General features: G+C 44.5%; 1 protein-coding gene across 1 annotated transcript; it reads left to right on the top strand.

Moving 5' to 3' along the window:
- The first annotated feature begins 5,121 nt into the window (after positions 1-5,121).
- Positions 5,122-9,977, top strand: LOC143785888 (uncharacterized). The gene is made up of 7 exons (XM_077275029.1): positions 5,122-5,235; positions 5,307-5,456; positions 5,546-5,620; positions 5,728-5,814; positions 5,917-6,133; positions 6,227-6,386; positions 6,498-9,977. The coding sequence occupies exons 2-7, from the start codon at positions 5,412-5,414 to the stop codon at positions 7,513-7,515; spliced, it is 1,602 nt and encodes a 533-aa protein (XP_077131144.1). The 5' UTR covers positions 5,122-5,235; positions 5,307-5,411; the 3' UTR covers positions 7,516-9,977.
- The last annotated feature ends 7,337 nt before the right edge of the window (positions 9,978-17,314 follow it).

Raw genomic sequence — 17,314 nt, forward strand, 5'->3', positions numbered from 1 at the left:
CCTGGTTGCCTAGGAGACCACAGCGCTTCCTATAGGGCGCCTACAGAATGTACACAGAACCAGACTGGAACAGTGCTGTAATACCTCCGTCCTTAATCGAATGTGTGAGCGATAATGCATAACAATATACAGCCTTTTCGCCGCCTGTTTGCCTTATATGATAATGAGACGCGTAAAGCATCATTCAGCTCCCCCTATTTCATATGCGCATGCTCCGGCGCCTCCAGATGATGGGTATACCCGACAGGGTTGCCTAGGACACCAGAACGCTATCTGGGGAGCGCCAGTGCACTACTCCTACAACACGGATATGGCGGTTATATAGATGCACAAAACCCAGCACGTGAAGACCGAGCCTACACATCCAATAATATTTCGACTGATGGTGCCGGTGTTATATTAAAAATAAATTAGACCAAGTAGTATAAGGCTCTATTCAGCCAACCACATACCAGACTGTTTATCCATTAACTAGTACATCATAACCATGGTTATGCTTAGTAAGAACCATTCAACAGCCTCTCCTTAATTAAAGGCTGTACGTGCCAATGAAAGCAGCAGCCAATTGAACATATAATCACGGAGATAAACCTGTTGTTGTGAACAGAAAACCTTGTACCTAGTGCCAGGTTCAATATATAAAAGCAACATAGTATAACGAGGACCGCTTGCGAAGAATGGAACAAAGTGCATATAAGTTAATATACATGGTTACTGGGACAAAAGCATGGCCCAAAAAGGTTGCCTAGGACAAAAAAAAAAAGGGACACGTGTCACAAACTGATACCTGGATCAAACCGACACCTCAAGAAAACTATCAAAGACCAATGTAAATACACACCATACCATACGGAGAGCAGGTCATAACTCATATAAATTTGGCATCAAATATTTATTACTTGTTTCCACCATACAAAGAAGATGCGCAAGTCCCAGTGTACAGTGCAGCTAAGAGCAGATGAATATAGGTTGCCTCACGAATATGACAACACTGCCCTACCCGGAGAGGGAACCTACCCACTGATGGACCCACGTAGACAGTTCTGAGTGTGTTGAATACAGGAGCAGATTACCATATATAGTGATATTACCTAATAGACAAAGCACTGACTGTACAAAACCCAGGAGAACCCTGGGTATACGAACATGTACTACCGAAATGTGGTTCCAAGCAAGGGGACCCAAAAGATGCATCCCCAAATGTGTTCTTTCCCTAAGCAAAAAGACCCAATGTAAAACAACGCAAATATATTGTGCATTCAAAACGGGATATCGCTTAAGAGGTAAACTATCCACAAGGACGAATGCCCAAACAAAGCGTTATAAAGACGTATAGGAGCTTTGTATAAAGACGTATACCATATAAAAGCACCCCATACAGTTAGATTGGAAACTTTACATTTGAACTCACGATATTAAAAAGATAGATTACCGAGGGGAGACCATTTTCAATTGTTAATTAAGGAAACAGCAAGCTAGGGACAAAGCCCAGAAAACAGCGAGGGAGGGGGAAAGAGAGAAAGGGGGCAACTTCAAGTCTGTTTATAGAACCCAGTAAACAATAGGTCCTCATTCAGACCCAAGGGAGATAAACAGCTCAATTCAAACATCCATCTGGATTCACGTCTCAAAAGTTCTAAAGTGATATTGCCTCCTCTAATGTTCGTTTGGACCCCCTCCAGTCCAAGTATTCTTGTGTCCACCAACTGGGAATTGTGTTCGGCCAGATAGTGTGAGGCCACAGACGTAAGAGTCTTTCCTTTCGCTTGATACATTCTAGCAGTTGAAATATTCGAGAAGTGCTGCTGAATACGTTTCCTCAGTTCTTGTGTAGTCTGACCAAAATACACCTTTTGGCACGGACATATCAATGCGTACACCAGGTTGCGGGATTTGCAGTTAAAGTAGGTCTGAATGGAGATCTGCAAAAATGAAGAGGGCAATGTATTTAGTTTATCACCAACCATGAAGCGGCAAATGTTACAATTCCGACAAGGGAATGTACCAGAAAGTCTAACCCCCCTATTCAGCCTCTTGGTAGGTTGCTGGAAATGGCTATGGCTCATGCAGTCCCTCAAATTTCTAGCCCTCCTGGCTGTTAAGCTCGGTTGGGTGGCAATATGGGGATGGAGTCTGGATTCACTGCGTAGAATACCCCAATATTTAGAGAGAATATTCCTTATATCCCTCCACTGATTGTTATAGGCCGTGATCACTCCCAAGGGTTTCCCCAATATCTTAGGCTACTTTCACACTAGCGTTAACTGCATTACGTTTCAAAACGTCTTTTTTCAGAAAAAAACGCATCCAGCAAAACTTTTTGCTGGATGCGTTTTTTTCCCATAGACTTGTATTGGCGACGTATGGCGACGGATTGGCATACGTCGTGTACGTTTTACGACGGATGCGTCGAAATTTGGCGACACGTCGTCTCAAAAAAACGTAGATTGTAACGTTTTTTGTCTCCGCCTAAAAAACGTGTCGCGACGCATCCTGCGGCATACGTCGTTGGCTGCAATGGAAGCCTATGAGCGACGGATGCGTCGGGACACGTCGTACGACGCAATGCAGCGCTGCAATACGTTTTTTTTACACTGAGCATGCTCAGAAGAAGTATTTTGTTGCCAATTGGTCAGACACCCCCAAATCTATATAAACCTGGCCTGGGCCTTGAACCCCACATATGCCAGCAAGACACAGAGAAGCAAAGAAGCCTGCCAGCAAGAGCCAGCCTGCCACAAGACCCCAGCCAAGCACAAGACCCCAGCCAGCCTGTCACAAGACTGCAGCCAGCCTGCCACAAGACTCCAGCCATCCTGCCACAAGACTCCAGCCATCCTGCCACAAGACTCCAGCCATCCTGCCACAAGACTCCAGCCACCATAGCCAGTGTGAGTATTGCAATTTTAGTGTGCATCTGTGTGCCTGTGCATTTCTGTGTGTATGAGGTACTACTGACTACAGCAAGAGCTTAAAACCTGAAGAGAACCTGAGGCCTGCCATCGTCCTGCACCAGCCAGTGCCATGCTAGAGTCCAGATCCACCATGATGCCAGCCACTGTGAAGACCTGCTGCTTCAGCCAAAGGATTGTCAGCCTTTTGTATGTGTGTGTGTGTGTGTGTGTGTGTGTGTGTGTGTGTGTATGCGTCTTCTGATTGGTTTCACCTTTCTGCCTTTGTTGTACATATGTGTATTTGCATAAAGCTATGTGCGTGCATGTGTATGTGTGCATTTTTGGACGGCTGTGTGCTTTTGTATCATGTGCCTGCACCATATTATGCCTTTGCCAATTTTATGCCTGTTCATGTGGGAGGGTATGTGTCCATGTGCAGGATTGCATCAGGATGTGGTCAGGATTTTCCATCAGTATTTGTACGCCAAAACCAGGAGTGGGTGATAAAAGCAAAAGTGTGCCTGTTTTCGTATTATACTTTACCTAATTTTTACACTCCTGGTTTTGGCTTACAAATACTGATGGGAAATCCTGCCCAAATTCTGATGCGATCCTGAATGTGGACACATACCATGCATGTTTTTTGGGTACGTCTTGTTGATGGCATGTGCATTTGTCCATGCTGTATAATTGGTTATTTGCCTTTTTCTGATGTATTGACTGTATAGTGGTCTGTGCAGCATGTGGTTTAAATTTTTTTTTTTTTTTTTTTTTTAAATCTGATGTGTTTTTTAAAAAAGTCTAGCGGTGTGCAGCTTGTGGTTTGAATGTGTGAGTGTGGGGTTTTTCTATTTAATAAAAGTGTTGAATTTTTTTTTATTACAGTTATAACCATTTGCAGTTGAAGTACTTGTATTTAAAATAAAGAGCATGTCAGCTCCTTGTGATTTTTAAAAAAAAAAGTGCAAAAAAAAAATTATAATAAAATGTTTATTAAAAAAATGTCCGTAGTATTATTTCATAAAGGTAAATTTAAAACTGGTGTATGTACCAATGGTTACACATGCAATACAGGGTTGGTTGAGGGCTCATTTTTTTTAATAAAGGTTAACCTGTAAAGTATTTTTTTTTTTTTTTGGGGGGGGGAGAGGTTATTTATTTTAAATAAAATGTGTCAAATATATTTTTTCATGGTGTTAACATTAAAAAATTTTGTTTTTTGGGACATGGAAATGAATGGTATAACGTGCAACTTTTTGGGGGGGTTTTGGTGTTCACCTGTATGAACATTTCTGACATCATTTTAGTAGGGTGTTTATCATTGAACATTACCTAGTTCAGGGGGTGGTCTAACTATAGATCCATTATACATATAACAGATAAACCAGGACCGCAGCCGCTGCCCACCAGGACACAGCCGCTGCCCACCAGGACCACAGCTAAAGAGCTAGAAGTAAGTTTTGAAGACCCCAATCTGCTACTTCAATGTGTCGAGCAGATTGCAAGTGTGTCTTTAACTTACAGAACCACCAGGACACAGCCGCTGCCCACCAGGACACAGCCGCTGCCCACCAGGACACAGCCACTGCCCACCAGGACACAGCCGCTGCCCACCAGGACCACAGCTAAAGAGCTAGAAGTAAGTTTTGAAGACCCCAATCTGCTACTTCAATGTGTCGAGCAGATTGCAAGTGTGTCTTTAACTTACAGAACCACCAGGACACAGCCGCTGCCCACCAGGACACAGCCACTGCCCACCAGGACACAGCCGCTGCCCACCAGGACCACAGCTAAAGAGCTAGAAGTAAGTTTTGAAGACCCCAATCTGCTACTTCAATGTGTCGAGCAGATTGCAAGTGTGTCTTTAACTTACAGAACCACCAGGACACAGCCGCTGCCCACCAGGACACAGCCACTGCCCACCAGGACACAGCCGCTGCCCACCAGGACCACAGCTAAAGAGCTAGAAGTAAGTTTTGAAGACCCCAATCTGCTACTTCAATGTGTCGAGCAGATTGCAAGTGTGTCTTTAACTTACAGAACCACCAGGACACAGCCGCTGCCCACCAGGACACAGCCGCTGCCCACCAGGACACAGCCACTGCCCACCAGGACACAGCCGCTGCCCACCAGGACCACAGCTAAAGAGCTAGAAGTAAGTTTTGAAGACCCCAATCTGCTACTTCAATGTGTCGAGCAGATTGCAAGTGTGTCTTTAACTTACAGAACCACCAGGACACAGCCGCTGCCCACCAGGACACAGCCGCTGCCCACCAGGACACAGCCACTGCCCACCAGGACACAGCCGCTGCCCACCAGGACCACAGCTAAAGAGCTAGAAGTAAGTTTTGAAGACCCCAATCTGCTACTTCAATGTGTCGAGCAGATTGCAAGTGTGTCTTTAACTTACAGAACCACCAGGACACAGCCGCTGCCCACCAGGACACAGCCGCTGCCCACCAGGACACAGCCGCTGCCCACCAGGACACAGCCGCTGCCCACCAGGACCACAAAACGATGTCCTCTTCTGACAGCCCTCCTCCACAGCAACAGCGTGTATCGGTAAGTTAACACAAAATTTTTTTTTTTTTTTAAATTTCTTTAAATTAAATTTTTATGGATAACTACATGCATACATTATGTTTCAACAGGAAGCTGAATCAGATGAGGAGCTGTCAGAAGGGGGCGAGACGGGTGGAGAGATGCAAGTGGAGGAGGAACCAAGTGTAAGTAGTGGTGAAACAGTTGCTTCGCACATCACACTGCACCATACACAAAACAGATTACTAAACACCTGCCTACCTTAACTGAGAATTTGTTTCCTTCATTTCAGGCTGCTGCTGCTGCTCCTGCTGCTGCCGCTGAAGGCTCTCCCAGACAGTCCCAGAGTCGGCGGACTCGTCGCCACGGTCGGCCATCAGTGAGTTTTTTTTTTGGGGGGGAGGGGGATTCTATTGGTACTTTAGTATTTCAGTGTACTAATTTGTTTGTTTTCCTTTTTTTTTTTTTTTTTTTGACACAGGCTTCACAGCGTGCTCCCGCAGAAGAGGAGGATGATGATGATGATGACATTGATGTAGACTGTCTCATCGAGGAGGTTCGTGAGCGGGAGCCGCTGTGGAACATGGCTGACCGCAGGCATGCAGATACCGGTGTCACCCGTCGGCTCTGGGACGAAGTGTGTCGCACCCTGTTTCCAAGGCGGGAGAGCCTTCATCCTCAGCAGCAGAGCAAACTAGGTAAGTATTCACTTTCCAGTGATGTTTTGAGCTGACTGTAATGTATTGCATTTACCAATTTTTTGTTTTTTCTTTTGATTCTTGTCTTCACAGTTGGAAAGGTTAGGAAGCGGTGGCGGTCACTGAGGGATCGCTTTAAGAGGGAATTCAATGATGAGATGAAGGCCCCGAGTGGCTCTGCAGGAAGGAAGAGGAGCAGATATAAATATGGCCAGGCCCTCTCCTTCCTGAGGCGAACCATGCTAAGCAGAGTGTAAGTATTCTACAGCCCAATTATAACCATGTTAACCTGTCTACTTAGTTTGCTTTCAGTCAGGGCTTTTTCATTCCAATGTATTAATTTCTTTTGTTTTTTCTTTCACAGCACCTTCTCCAGCCACCGGGCGCCTGCATCTTCCTCTGCGCCCTCTGAAGCGATCCCTCCTGAGTCCGCCACTGAGGGCCACGTCGGTAGGCCCCACACCTCTGTCCCCTCCTCTGACCCCTCTGTCCTCTCCTCTGACCCCTCTGTCCCCTCCACTTCATCCGCCCCAAGCAGTGGAGCATTATTGCAGGCTTCATTGCTCGCATCTGATGCTGAACAGTTAGCGTTCCCTTTACCCCACCCCTCTGATCCTGCCACCTCGACACCACCATTAGGTTCGTGGCGGCAGCGCCAGAGGGGTCAGGAAAGGAGCTATGCTCCTGAGTTCTTACACCTGAATGCATCCTTCCAAGGCTCTTTCAAAATTTTGGGAGAGCAAGTGACTGCTGGTTTCAACATGGTGCAATCACGCATCAGTGAAACAAGCCAGGAAACCAGCAGTCGCTTGGATAGGCTGCATTCAGCTGTAAGTCCCGATCCGGCCAACCTTTTTTTCCAATCCATGCTCATGAGCATGGAGAAGCTTTCTTTTGAGCAACAGATGCGGGTAATGAATACCTGCCATAATGCTGCACTGCAGGCCATTAATGAATCGACCCACACACCTCACCACACCTCCACTCCAATTCCACACCAGGCCCCATTTCCACACCATACCCCCCATTACCAAACCCAGCCCCAATACCCACACCAGCAGCATTACCAAACCCAGCTCCAATCCCCACACCAGCACCATTACCAAACCCCACGCCACTCCCACTACCCTACCCAGTCACAATACCCGACCCAGTCCCCACAACAATCCCGGCCCCTAGACCAAATTACTTCCCCAATGTTTTCCTTACTGAACTTTTCTCTTCCACCTACCCCAACACCACCCCCCTCTGGTCAGCCTCTTGGTTTAACCCCCACTTCCACTGCACCCCAAACAAGTAGGGTTTCCCCACCTATCGACGTGGTCCAACCTTCCGGCACATCCTCCTCTCATATCTCCACCCAACACTTTGAAAATTTGTAAAGTGTGTAAATAAGATTCTAAAAAATGTTCTAATTTTTCTATAAAAATGTTGGAAAATATATATATATTTTTTTTGCAAAACAAAAAAAAAAAAAAAAAAAAAAGAGTTAAAATAAAATTCGGATTACAATTCTACTCTTTGTGTGTGTGTGGATTTATTAAGGTAATATAATAAAAAAAGGTTTAATAAAAACAAACACCAGACATGTAAAGGGTATAACATAATGGTTTTACTAGCAAGAAAACCACGCTTTTGGGCCTTTTTTTTTGGGGGGGGGGCAGAAACACTTTTTTTACATAACCAAAACACATGGGAAACAGGTTACACATGGGAAACAGGTTACACAATCATGTCTTGCCACGGGATCCGCCCGACAGGTGAGACAAAATAATCGGCAAACTGGTCCCTCATCCTTGTAACTGAACTTGTAGAGCGAACCGAGCTGCTGCGGTAGTCCCACAAGGTGGTCTCCAACTCTTCATCATCCAAAGAAACGGGCTCCTTTGACAGGACAAAGTTGTGGAGCACCACACAGGCTTTAACTACCTCGTCTATAGTTGTTGTTTTCAGCTTGATAGCCGTCAGCAGAACTCGCCACTTCGCCGTCAATATGCCAAAGGAACACTCCACTACTCTTCGTGCTCTAGTAAGCCGGTAATTAAAGACCCGCTTGGTATGGTTTAAGTTCCGGCTACTGTACGGTTTCAGTAGGTGCAGCGACAGTTGAAAGGCTTCATCACCTACAAAGACATATTCCAGGGCTGGGTCATTTGTTCCTGGCAGTGGTCTGGCTGGCGGGAAATCGTAGCTCTCTCCATAAAGGCAACGACCCATCGGAGAGTTTTTAAACACTTGCGAATCATTGGACCGTCCATACGCTCCAATGTCCACGGCAAGGAACCTGCAGTTGGCGTCTGCAATAGCCATAAGGACGATGGAGAAATACTTCTTATAATTATAATACTCCGATCCTGTTCCTGCCGGTTTCGCAATCCTTATGTGTTTCCCGTCAACTGCACCCACACAATTAGGGAAATTGCAAATTTGCTGAAACTCTTCAGCACTTCGCAACCAGATTTCCGTGGATGGTTGGGGGATATACTCTGGTTGCAAAGTGGTCCAAACAGCCCGACATGTGTCCTTCACTATTCCAGAGATAGTTGAAATGCCCAGCCTGAACTGATAATGGAGCGAAGTCATAGATTCACCCGTAGCTAGGAAACTTTATAAAAAAAAAAAAAAAAAAAATGTTAAAAATTGTTTGTCTGTGCAATTTTTTATAATATGGCACTGTTAATTTTTTTTAAAATGACAGGAGACCCAATAAAACCAGCATGAATCCGGTGTAAAAAAACAGTGGAATGTCCGCCAAGAAAACCCAAATTACATGCTGCAGAAAATAGTGCGCAATATGTCAGCGCAGTATTGTCTGCAGCATGTAATATAACATTCAAAATGACCAATGACAGGAAAAAAGCAGTTGCATGTCATCAAACCCAAAAAACCCCCAAAAAAAAAAACTGCAGAAAATGCAACGCAATATTTCAGCGCAGTATTTTCTGCAGTCTGTTATCTAACATTCAATATGAGCAATGACATTTAAATAAAGCAGTTGAATGTCCGCCAAGAAAACACAAACTACATGCTGCAGAAAATAGTGCGCAATATGTCAGCGCAGTATTGTCTGCAGCATGTAATATAACATTCAAAATGACCAATGACAGGAAAAAAGCAGTTGCATGTCATCAAACCCAAAAAAACCCAAAAAAAAAAAAACTGCAGAAAATGCAACGCAATATTTCAGCACAGTATTTTCTGCAGTCTGTTAACATTCAATATCAGCAATGACATTTAAATAAAGCAGTTGAATGTCCGCCAAGAAAACCAAAACTACATGCTGCAGAAAATAGTGCGCAATATGCCAGCGCAGTATTTTCTGCAGCATGTAATATAACATTCAATATCAGCAATGAAATAAAAAAAAGAGGCTTACCGCAGGGTCACCATCAGCCGCTCCGCCGGTGTGATGGCAAGCCTCATCCTTGTATCCTGTCTTCGGATGACATCCTCCAGTTTTGCAAGCAAAAAATCAAAATGTTCAATCCTCATCCGCACGTAGTTGTGGAATTTGTGTGGATTGTGCCGCAACTCCAGGTACAGAGTGGACTGGACACCCCGGGTCATCCGTAGTTGATTAATCGGATGAATCCACATTCGTCTTCGTCTCCGTTGCTGCAGAAGCATCCTACGCCTTTCCGCTGCCGCCTCCTTCTCCCGCACTATGATATCCAGGCGATTTGTCTCAAAGATAACGTCGGTAACCAAACTAGCAATCCTCCCAAGAACACCTTCCATCGCTGCCACAAAACTAAAACCCACAAAGATGGGCTGTAAATACAGTACTATATAGTTTTTCAAATTTTCCAGTAGCCAATCAAATTTTGGGAGCCTCCCCTTTTAAAAACGGATCCGTCGGAAAAACGGATACAACGGATGGTAAAACGGATACAACGTATGCAACGCATCCAGTATTTTCGACGGAAACGTTTAGCGGATTTGCGACGGATCCGTCGAAATGCTGGATGCGTGGCATACGTTTGTCACCGTTTTTCAATTTTTTGACGCATCCGTTTTTTCGGCAAAAAAACGGATTTGCGACGTAATGCAGTAAACGCTAGTGTGAAACTAGCCTTAGCCCGGGGTTGTAAAAGGCCTCCCCTGTCGCTATCCTTAGCTGCGACAAAGGCTCGTGAGATTACCTTGTGTGGGTACCCACGTTCCCGAAACCGTGTTGTTAGCTCACGGGAGTGTTCCTCAAAGTCATCTGGTCGGCTACAATTCCTCTTCACTCTGTAGAATTGGCCTTTCGGAATACCTCTCTTCAGATGTGGGGGGTGAAGACTTGTGAAGTGAAGGAGACTATTAGTAGCCGTCGGTTTCCGATACAGAGTAGTCATAATCGAATAACAGGGAACGTGGTTCTGTAGGTGGAATTACACTGGGTCTCTGTACAACAGTGCCAGAGGTTCTTCCATGGCGATCCTGTGAGGAAGCCGAACCAGCTGTGTGTGAGCTGGAGGAAGAGGCTCCAACACGAGCTGATGAGGTGGTAGGTGGCGCTGTAGGTTGGCCTAGGTCTTCAGTGTGTTTTTGTAACCACCATGTGCTTGGTCTGCACATGTTTCCACATATTTGTGGTATTGATTTCTGACACTTTTCCCTCTTTTCACTTTCTGATGACACAGCTTGCATTTGACAAAGCAAATGTCATCTGCAACTGTGTAAAAAAAGGACCAGGCACTGCAAGTCTTGGGAGCGCCCGTTTTGGGTTTTGGAAGAGGCATGCTCCTAATGGGTGCCGAAGTGGAGGCTACAGGCAACCCAGTCTGCCCCCTCCCTCTCCCTCCTTTTTGGGCCAATCGGGGAATCTCTTCCTCAGCTGCTCCCACCACCTTCCTGTACCTCACGCCATGATGGGTCAAGGACCTCATCATCTACACTACCCTCTTCCAACAACTGCTTCTCCTGGGTAGTCTTGGCCTTGGCAGCACAGTACGCACCAGAAAGTGGCACCTGAGTCTCATCATCAGATGCGTACTGAGGTATGCTGACCGTAGGCACTGGCCCACCCGCCTCTTCAGATTCAGAGAGACAAAGCACTTGCGCATCACTGCATACTGCCTCTTCTTCCATTTCTCGAATGCTGCTTGGCTGGCCCCCTCTTTCCAAGCCAAGAGATTCAGAGAACAGAAGTAGAGATGGCTCCTGTCCAGGGCTCTCTGACAGCCTGGGCAATTTGTCAGGTGGTGAAGAGACAGATGGGTGCTCTTCAGTGCTCTGGACCTGAGAGGATGTGGCACTAATTGAAGTCGATGTGTTAGCTGCCATCCATCCGACAACGGCTTCAATTTGTTCATCCTGCAGCTGTGGGGTATGGCGAGCTCCTACAAAGCTGTGCATAACGGACTGTTCCCTGGTAAAACTGGGGGATGCTGAGTCACTGGTGCCCGCAGCAGGCACAGAATCCCCACATCCTCTCCCTGCAGAAACTCCACGCCCACGACCACGTGCCTTACTCCCTGCCTTCTTCATCGCGGGGTCCACGCCGGGACGATGGGGAGAGCCTGCACCGCCGAGTTTTGTATTTTGATGTAATTTATATATTAGTGTATCTGTTGCCATAGAGCCCCGGATACTTCCGGGGTTAAGTGCAACCACTTCCGGTTATTGCTATTTAAGGCCCACATTATACACCTACTTCCACGCCCCCTGAAGAAGGAGAGTGTCCGAAATGATCGTTGAGGTCTGTGTGCGGTCCCAGGGAACCCTTACACCTTGCAGCTGTGGTATGTTATAATTTTAACTATTTGGTCACATTCTATCTGATGGTCTATAGAACCTTACTATGCTGCTTTTGTTTAGCCATGTTTAGTGTAACAAATTTGTTATATACCATCTATTGTATGCATTTTTTGCGTATATGGTGACAATCTCCCTTACACCGTCTTATCTGACGGGGGATTATTGATGAGATTGTCTTATGGTGTATAGTGGTTCTCGGTGCTCGTTCACACTCGCTTCCTGTCCTACCTTTTAGCAATGGTCTTCCTTTTTTCCCATGCGCACCACTTTTAAATTTGTATCCTGTTCTGTCCAATATATGTATATATTTTTTGAATAAAGTATTTTTTCATATTACTATATATATGGACTCTTTTGGTCGTTCCTTTGGCTTCATTGCCCTTTTGGTTCTATGTATTTGATTAGCAACTTGTCCGCTCTATTTTGTCCATTAAAATTCAGCAGGTTAGGATTATGCCTCTAATTATCTTTATTTTCTAATAATGTTCTACTATTCTGCCATGCTGACTTTGTTCGTGAGTTTTTTATGTGGTTACCTTTCTGCTGTGTTTTGCACAGGTCTTTCTTACGATATGGACTACAAAGCAAGAGAAAAATCCTGGTTAGGACAGATGGATCAGGTTTTTGGGGATGGTGCGACTGGAGTGCAGTTGTCTGGTGATCACAAATGGGACGATATCTGTGGCTCCATACAGGGAATGCTTATCAAACGCACCAAACTTTGGTGGAACCGCGCTTTCCTCGAAAAATATGTGTCTCGTGCCTTTATTCCTAGGGGTTTGAGAGTTCGGGTTGTCCCTACATTCTCTATCGAAGATGAATCTTTTATAAATGATTGGGAGGAAGCATGCAATTTATGTTCTAAAACTTTTATGCAGCTCCTTATTAACCTAAATACCAAAGTATTAATGATTTAGACAAATTGATCGATACAGCCCAGCTCGAACTTAGAACAGGGTGTCCGAATGAGAAATTGCAGAGTTTTGATAAAGAACTTGAAAAAACTTTGGATTTAACATTGAAAAAAATCCATGACACCCAAGTCCGCAAATTCAATAGAGATTCTAAGGACTATCAGTCCAAAAATGTTTATAGATGGATGAAGAATACATCTCATATACAAACAAGACATCGGATTAATTCGGTTTCATCTCTATCATCTGCTAGTGAAACCTCTGACACTTCTACCTCATCAATGATTACACGTTCAGCAAATAGGAGAGTTCATAATTTGAATGTTCATCCATATAAACGCCTTGGTTCCCAACAGCCCGATGGTAGCCATTATAATAAGGTAATAAATCTGAGCGATTATTCATTATCTCCTACTGATATATCATTATTAGAGAAAGGCTTTTCTTTTTCTCCATCTGCTGGGCTAGACACCTTATCTCTCATTAAGGATCTACATCTATTTGCTCGATCTTTATTATTTAAACAGCATTTTTTTTATGAAAACTTACACACCTTGTTTCCCACAGAAGAGGAGCAAGCAGCACTGAGGGCCCTGGAGGAGTTATCAAACGAACAAAGTGTGCCCGAAGGAGGTAGGATTCCATCCTCAATCAGACCACGTTCTAGAAAGTTCCCCCCACTGTCCACCTGCAGCAATATAGATCTCTTTGTGCAGGTGGTAACCAATTATTTCCTTAAAATTCCCAAAGGTGTACAGTGTGACAATTTAACAAGAAATGAACGTCAACGTCTCCGTACTCTGCAGGACTTGCCAGGTATAGTGCTTAAACCGGCAGACAAGGGGGGCAATATAGTGTTGTGGCCTACCATAATGTATGAACGTGAGGCCCTTCGTCAACTTAATGATTCTACTTGCTATAAAAAACTGTCCTTCAACCCTTTGTCCTCCTATGTCGATGCCCTTGGCGCTATCCTGGCGAGTGCTGTGGAGGAGGAGACTATTACTAAAGAGTTGGCTTCTGTCCTCACTGTTTCTGAACCGGTAGTATCTACGTTCTATTTACTTCCGAAAGTTCATAAGAACATACACACTCCACCCGGACGCCCCATTGTATCGGGCTGTGGGAACTTCCTAGAACATGTTAACAAGTGGATTGATTCGATCTTGCAGCCTTTGGTAGAAGGATTATCTTCATTCTTAAAGGATACAACCCACTTGTTACGGATGGTTGATTGCCTTCCTCTTGATTCTGACACTCTTTTAGTGACTGCCGATGTAGAGTCATTATATACTAGCATTAGGCACACTGATGGCCTGAAGGCGGCCAAATTTTTCTTAGAATCGTCGGATCACTCATATACCATCAAGGCCCTCGTGCTCGAGCTCCTCGAATTCACTCTTACGCATAATTTTTTTGTTTTTAAGGGGTCCTTTTTCCTGCAGCTCCAAGGAACGGCTATGGGGGCGGCATTTGCCCCCTCCTATGCCAATTTGTTCCTGGGGCTGTGGGAAAGGGACCTCTTCCTGTCAGACCAGTGACCGCCATCAATGGACCGCGTCCTCACCTGGACGCGGTACATTGATGATGTTTTTCTGGTCTGGCAGGGTTCAGCTCCAGCTCTTAATAAACTGCTAAAAGAGCTAAATGATAACACTCTTAATATACATCTTACGGCTAATCATCATCCCAATACAATTAAATGTCTGGATGTGACTTTAAGTAGAGGGGATAGAGGGAATATATGCACTAGCATTTTTAGGAAACCAACTGCTACCAATGCACTCTTGCATGCCACCTCTGCACACCCTCAGCATATGATTCGTGCAGTTCCGGTGGGACAATTTCTTTGCCTCCGCCGTATTTGCTCTACACAATTGGTTTTTGAACAAGAAGCTGAGAAGCTAAAAACACGTTTTCGTGAGCGAGGATATAGTAATCGAGCTATTAAGAGGGCCTATCATCGAGCCAAGTGGTCTAATAGGGATAGTCTCCTGTATGATAACAACATAAACACTAAAGGTTTAAATACAGTTAGATTTATAACCAATTTTAATTCCCAGTCCGAATCTATTCGGACATCATTGGTGAAATCTTGGCCTATTCTTATGGCAGATTCTAAAATTTCCAAATTAATTCCAGAACGACCTCAGATCACCTTTAGACGGGCCAAAAATCTGCGAGACCATTTGGTTCATAGTCACAATAATTATGTGCCTCCCCATACCTTTTTAGATAAATTTAAAGGGACTCTGTCACTTGAATTTGGAGGGAACAATCTTCAGCCATAGAGGCGGGGCTTTCGGGTGTTTGATTCACCCTTTCCTTACCCGCTGGCTGCATGCTGGCTGCAATATTGGATTGAAGTTCATTCTCTGTCCTCCATAGTACACGCCTGCGCAAGGCAAGATTGCCTTGTGCAGGCATGTACTACGGAGGACAGAGAATGAACTTCAATCCAATATTGCAGCCAGTATGCAGCCAGCAGGTAAGGAAAGGGTGGATCAAACACCCAAAAACCCCGCCTCTATAGCTGAAGATTGTTCCCTCCAAATTCAGGTGACAGAGTCCCTTTAAAGCTCGCTATGGTTGCACCCCTTGTGGGCATTGTGTGGCATGCGCTAATATCGATCGCAGCGATGTTTTCTGTGATTCTTCTGGCCCAAAAAATTTTAAATCAGGAAATCTATCACTTGTACCACCAAAAATGTGATATATTTTGCCATTTGCCCTTGCTCCCTGATCTACATTGGATTAACGACACGCCAATTAAAGGTTAGAGTCAGGGAGCATGTACGGGGTATATGTGCTGCAAAAGATCAGGAAGATATCACCCTACTAAAAACTATTCCTAGACATTTCAAGTTGTTTCATAATTGTAACGGCCGTGAACTAAGGGTAAAAGGCATTGACACTATTGATCCAGGTATCCGTGGGGAAAAAATTTCCCAACGTTTAGCCCAGCTAGAGTCTCGATGGATCTGGACATTAGATACTGTCCATCCACGGGCCTGAATGAGAGCCTCAGTTTCACACCTTTTTTGTGATTGCCATTTACTGTATTACCATCTTAAGATAGTCCATTGCGTTTTGGTTTATTGATTTTAATTTTGTTTTTATATTTTCTTTTTTAGTTGTTTCATCGCTTCTTATCTGCTTGGTGTATATATACATTTATTCGCCTTGTGGTTGGCTTGATGTGTGGCTTCCGGGATTTGGTTTGTCTTCCTGCCTAAAGTGGACACATCATCAATGGAAACATCTCCTAGTGGACGGATGACCGTGATACCTTCGGATTATTGAAGGACCTTTTTCTATCAGCTTATATTGCGACCGCTATATTACTATGGTACTATGGACCTTCCGAGTATTAGTATCGACATTATTTGTCATTATGGTTCCAACATCTTATGTTTATTTCTTGAATCGATGGCTGCATTTATATCTATTATTATCTTATATATTGATATCTAAATTTTTGGAGGATGATTGTAATTTATATATATAAATATGTATCCATTATATTCGGGACTATATTATATATGTATGGTTTCATTATGGCATATATCATTGGTTTGTTCCATTAATCCTTTTGATGTAGTATGTTGTCCTGTGTTATCATCATAACTGCGTTTTATTTATTATTTCTATTGATATTTCTATTATTATGTTTTTCATGTGTTGTTCCTATTATACATGGCGAATACTAATGCACCATTGTATAGGAGTGGTGCGGGCTCTGCCCCCTTGACACTGGTATTGTCGAGACCCTGGGTATACCGGGTGAGCACCCCTTTTACCCCTAACACACCATGTTCACCTCTCCCCTCCTCCGATACACCCTCCACTCTCCCATTCTCACAGAAAAAACACATGACAAGAAATACTTTTTGGAATAACTTGGCCACAGCAGCCTTTTATTTAACACATAAAATAAATAACAATTACAGACAATAAAATATTACTCATGTACTAGGAGGAGTCCTTGAAGCTACAAAGAATCCGGCGAATACCCAAAACATAACTGTGAACATAACAGTAAACACAAAATTACTCCCAGCCAATACAACCCTGGCTCGGGAGCACCGATAAACCCAAAGGTTTAACTGTTCACGAAAACTTCACTGGGATTCGGCCACCCCAGCCGAAAGTCCCCCCACAATTCGCTAGATCCAAACCTGTTAAACTCCGAAAACAGGGGACCCATATGCCAATGGATCCCCAGAACCAATTTCCACCAACTCCAAGGACTCCCCCCAGCCGCAGCCGCAATGACCCGTCAAAGCAAGTAACCAACCAAACCAGAAAAATTGAACCCCCAAAATAAAGAAAAAAGAGGGCGGGAGGGCGGGATGCTCCAGGGCTTCAGGAGAGCGGGAACTAAAAGGCCCCACCCACTACTAACCCTATAATACCCCCCATCCCTAATCCCTCCTCCCAATTACCCTAAAATACCCACCTCCAACCCATTGTCATGCTGGCCTCCGACCAGGCCTTGGGTGAGGGGGTTGGGCGGCCTTGC

The sequence above is a fragment of the Ranitomeya variabilis genome, chromosome 7 (genome assembly GCF_051348905.1).
Source record: "Ranitomeya variabilis isolate aRanVar5 chromosome 7, aRanVar5.hap1, whole genome shotgun sequence".
NCBI lineage: Eukaryota > Metazoa > Chordata > Amphibia > Anura > Dendrobatidae > Ranitomeya > Ranitomeya variabilis.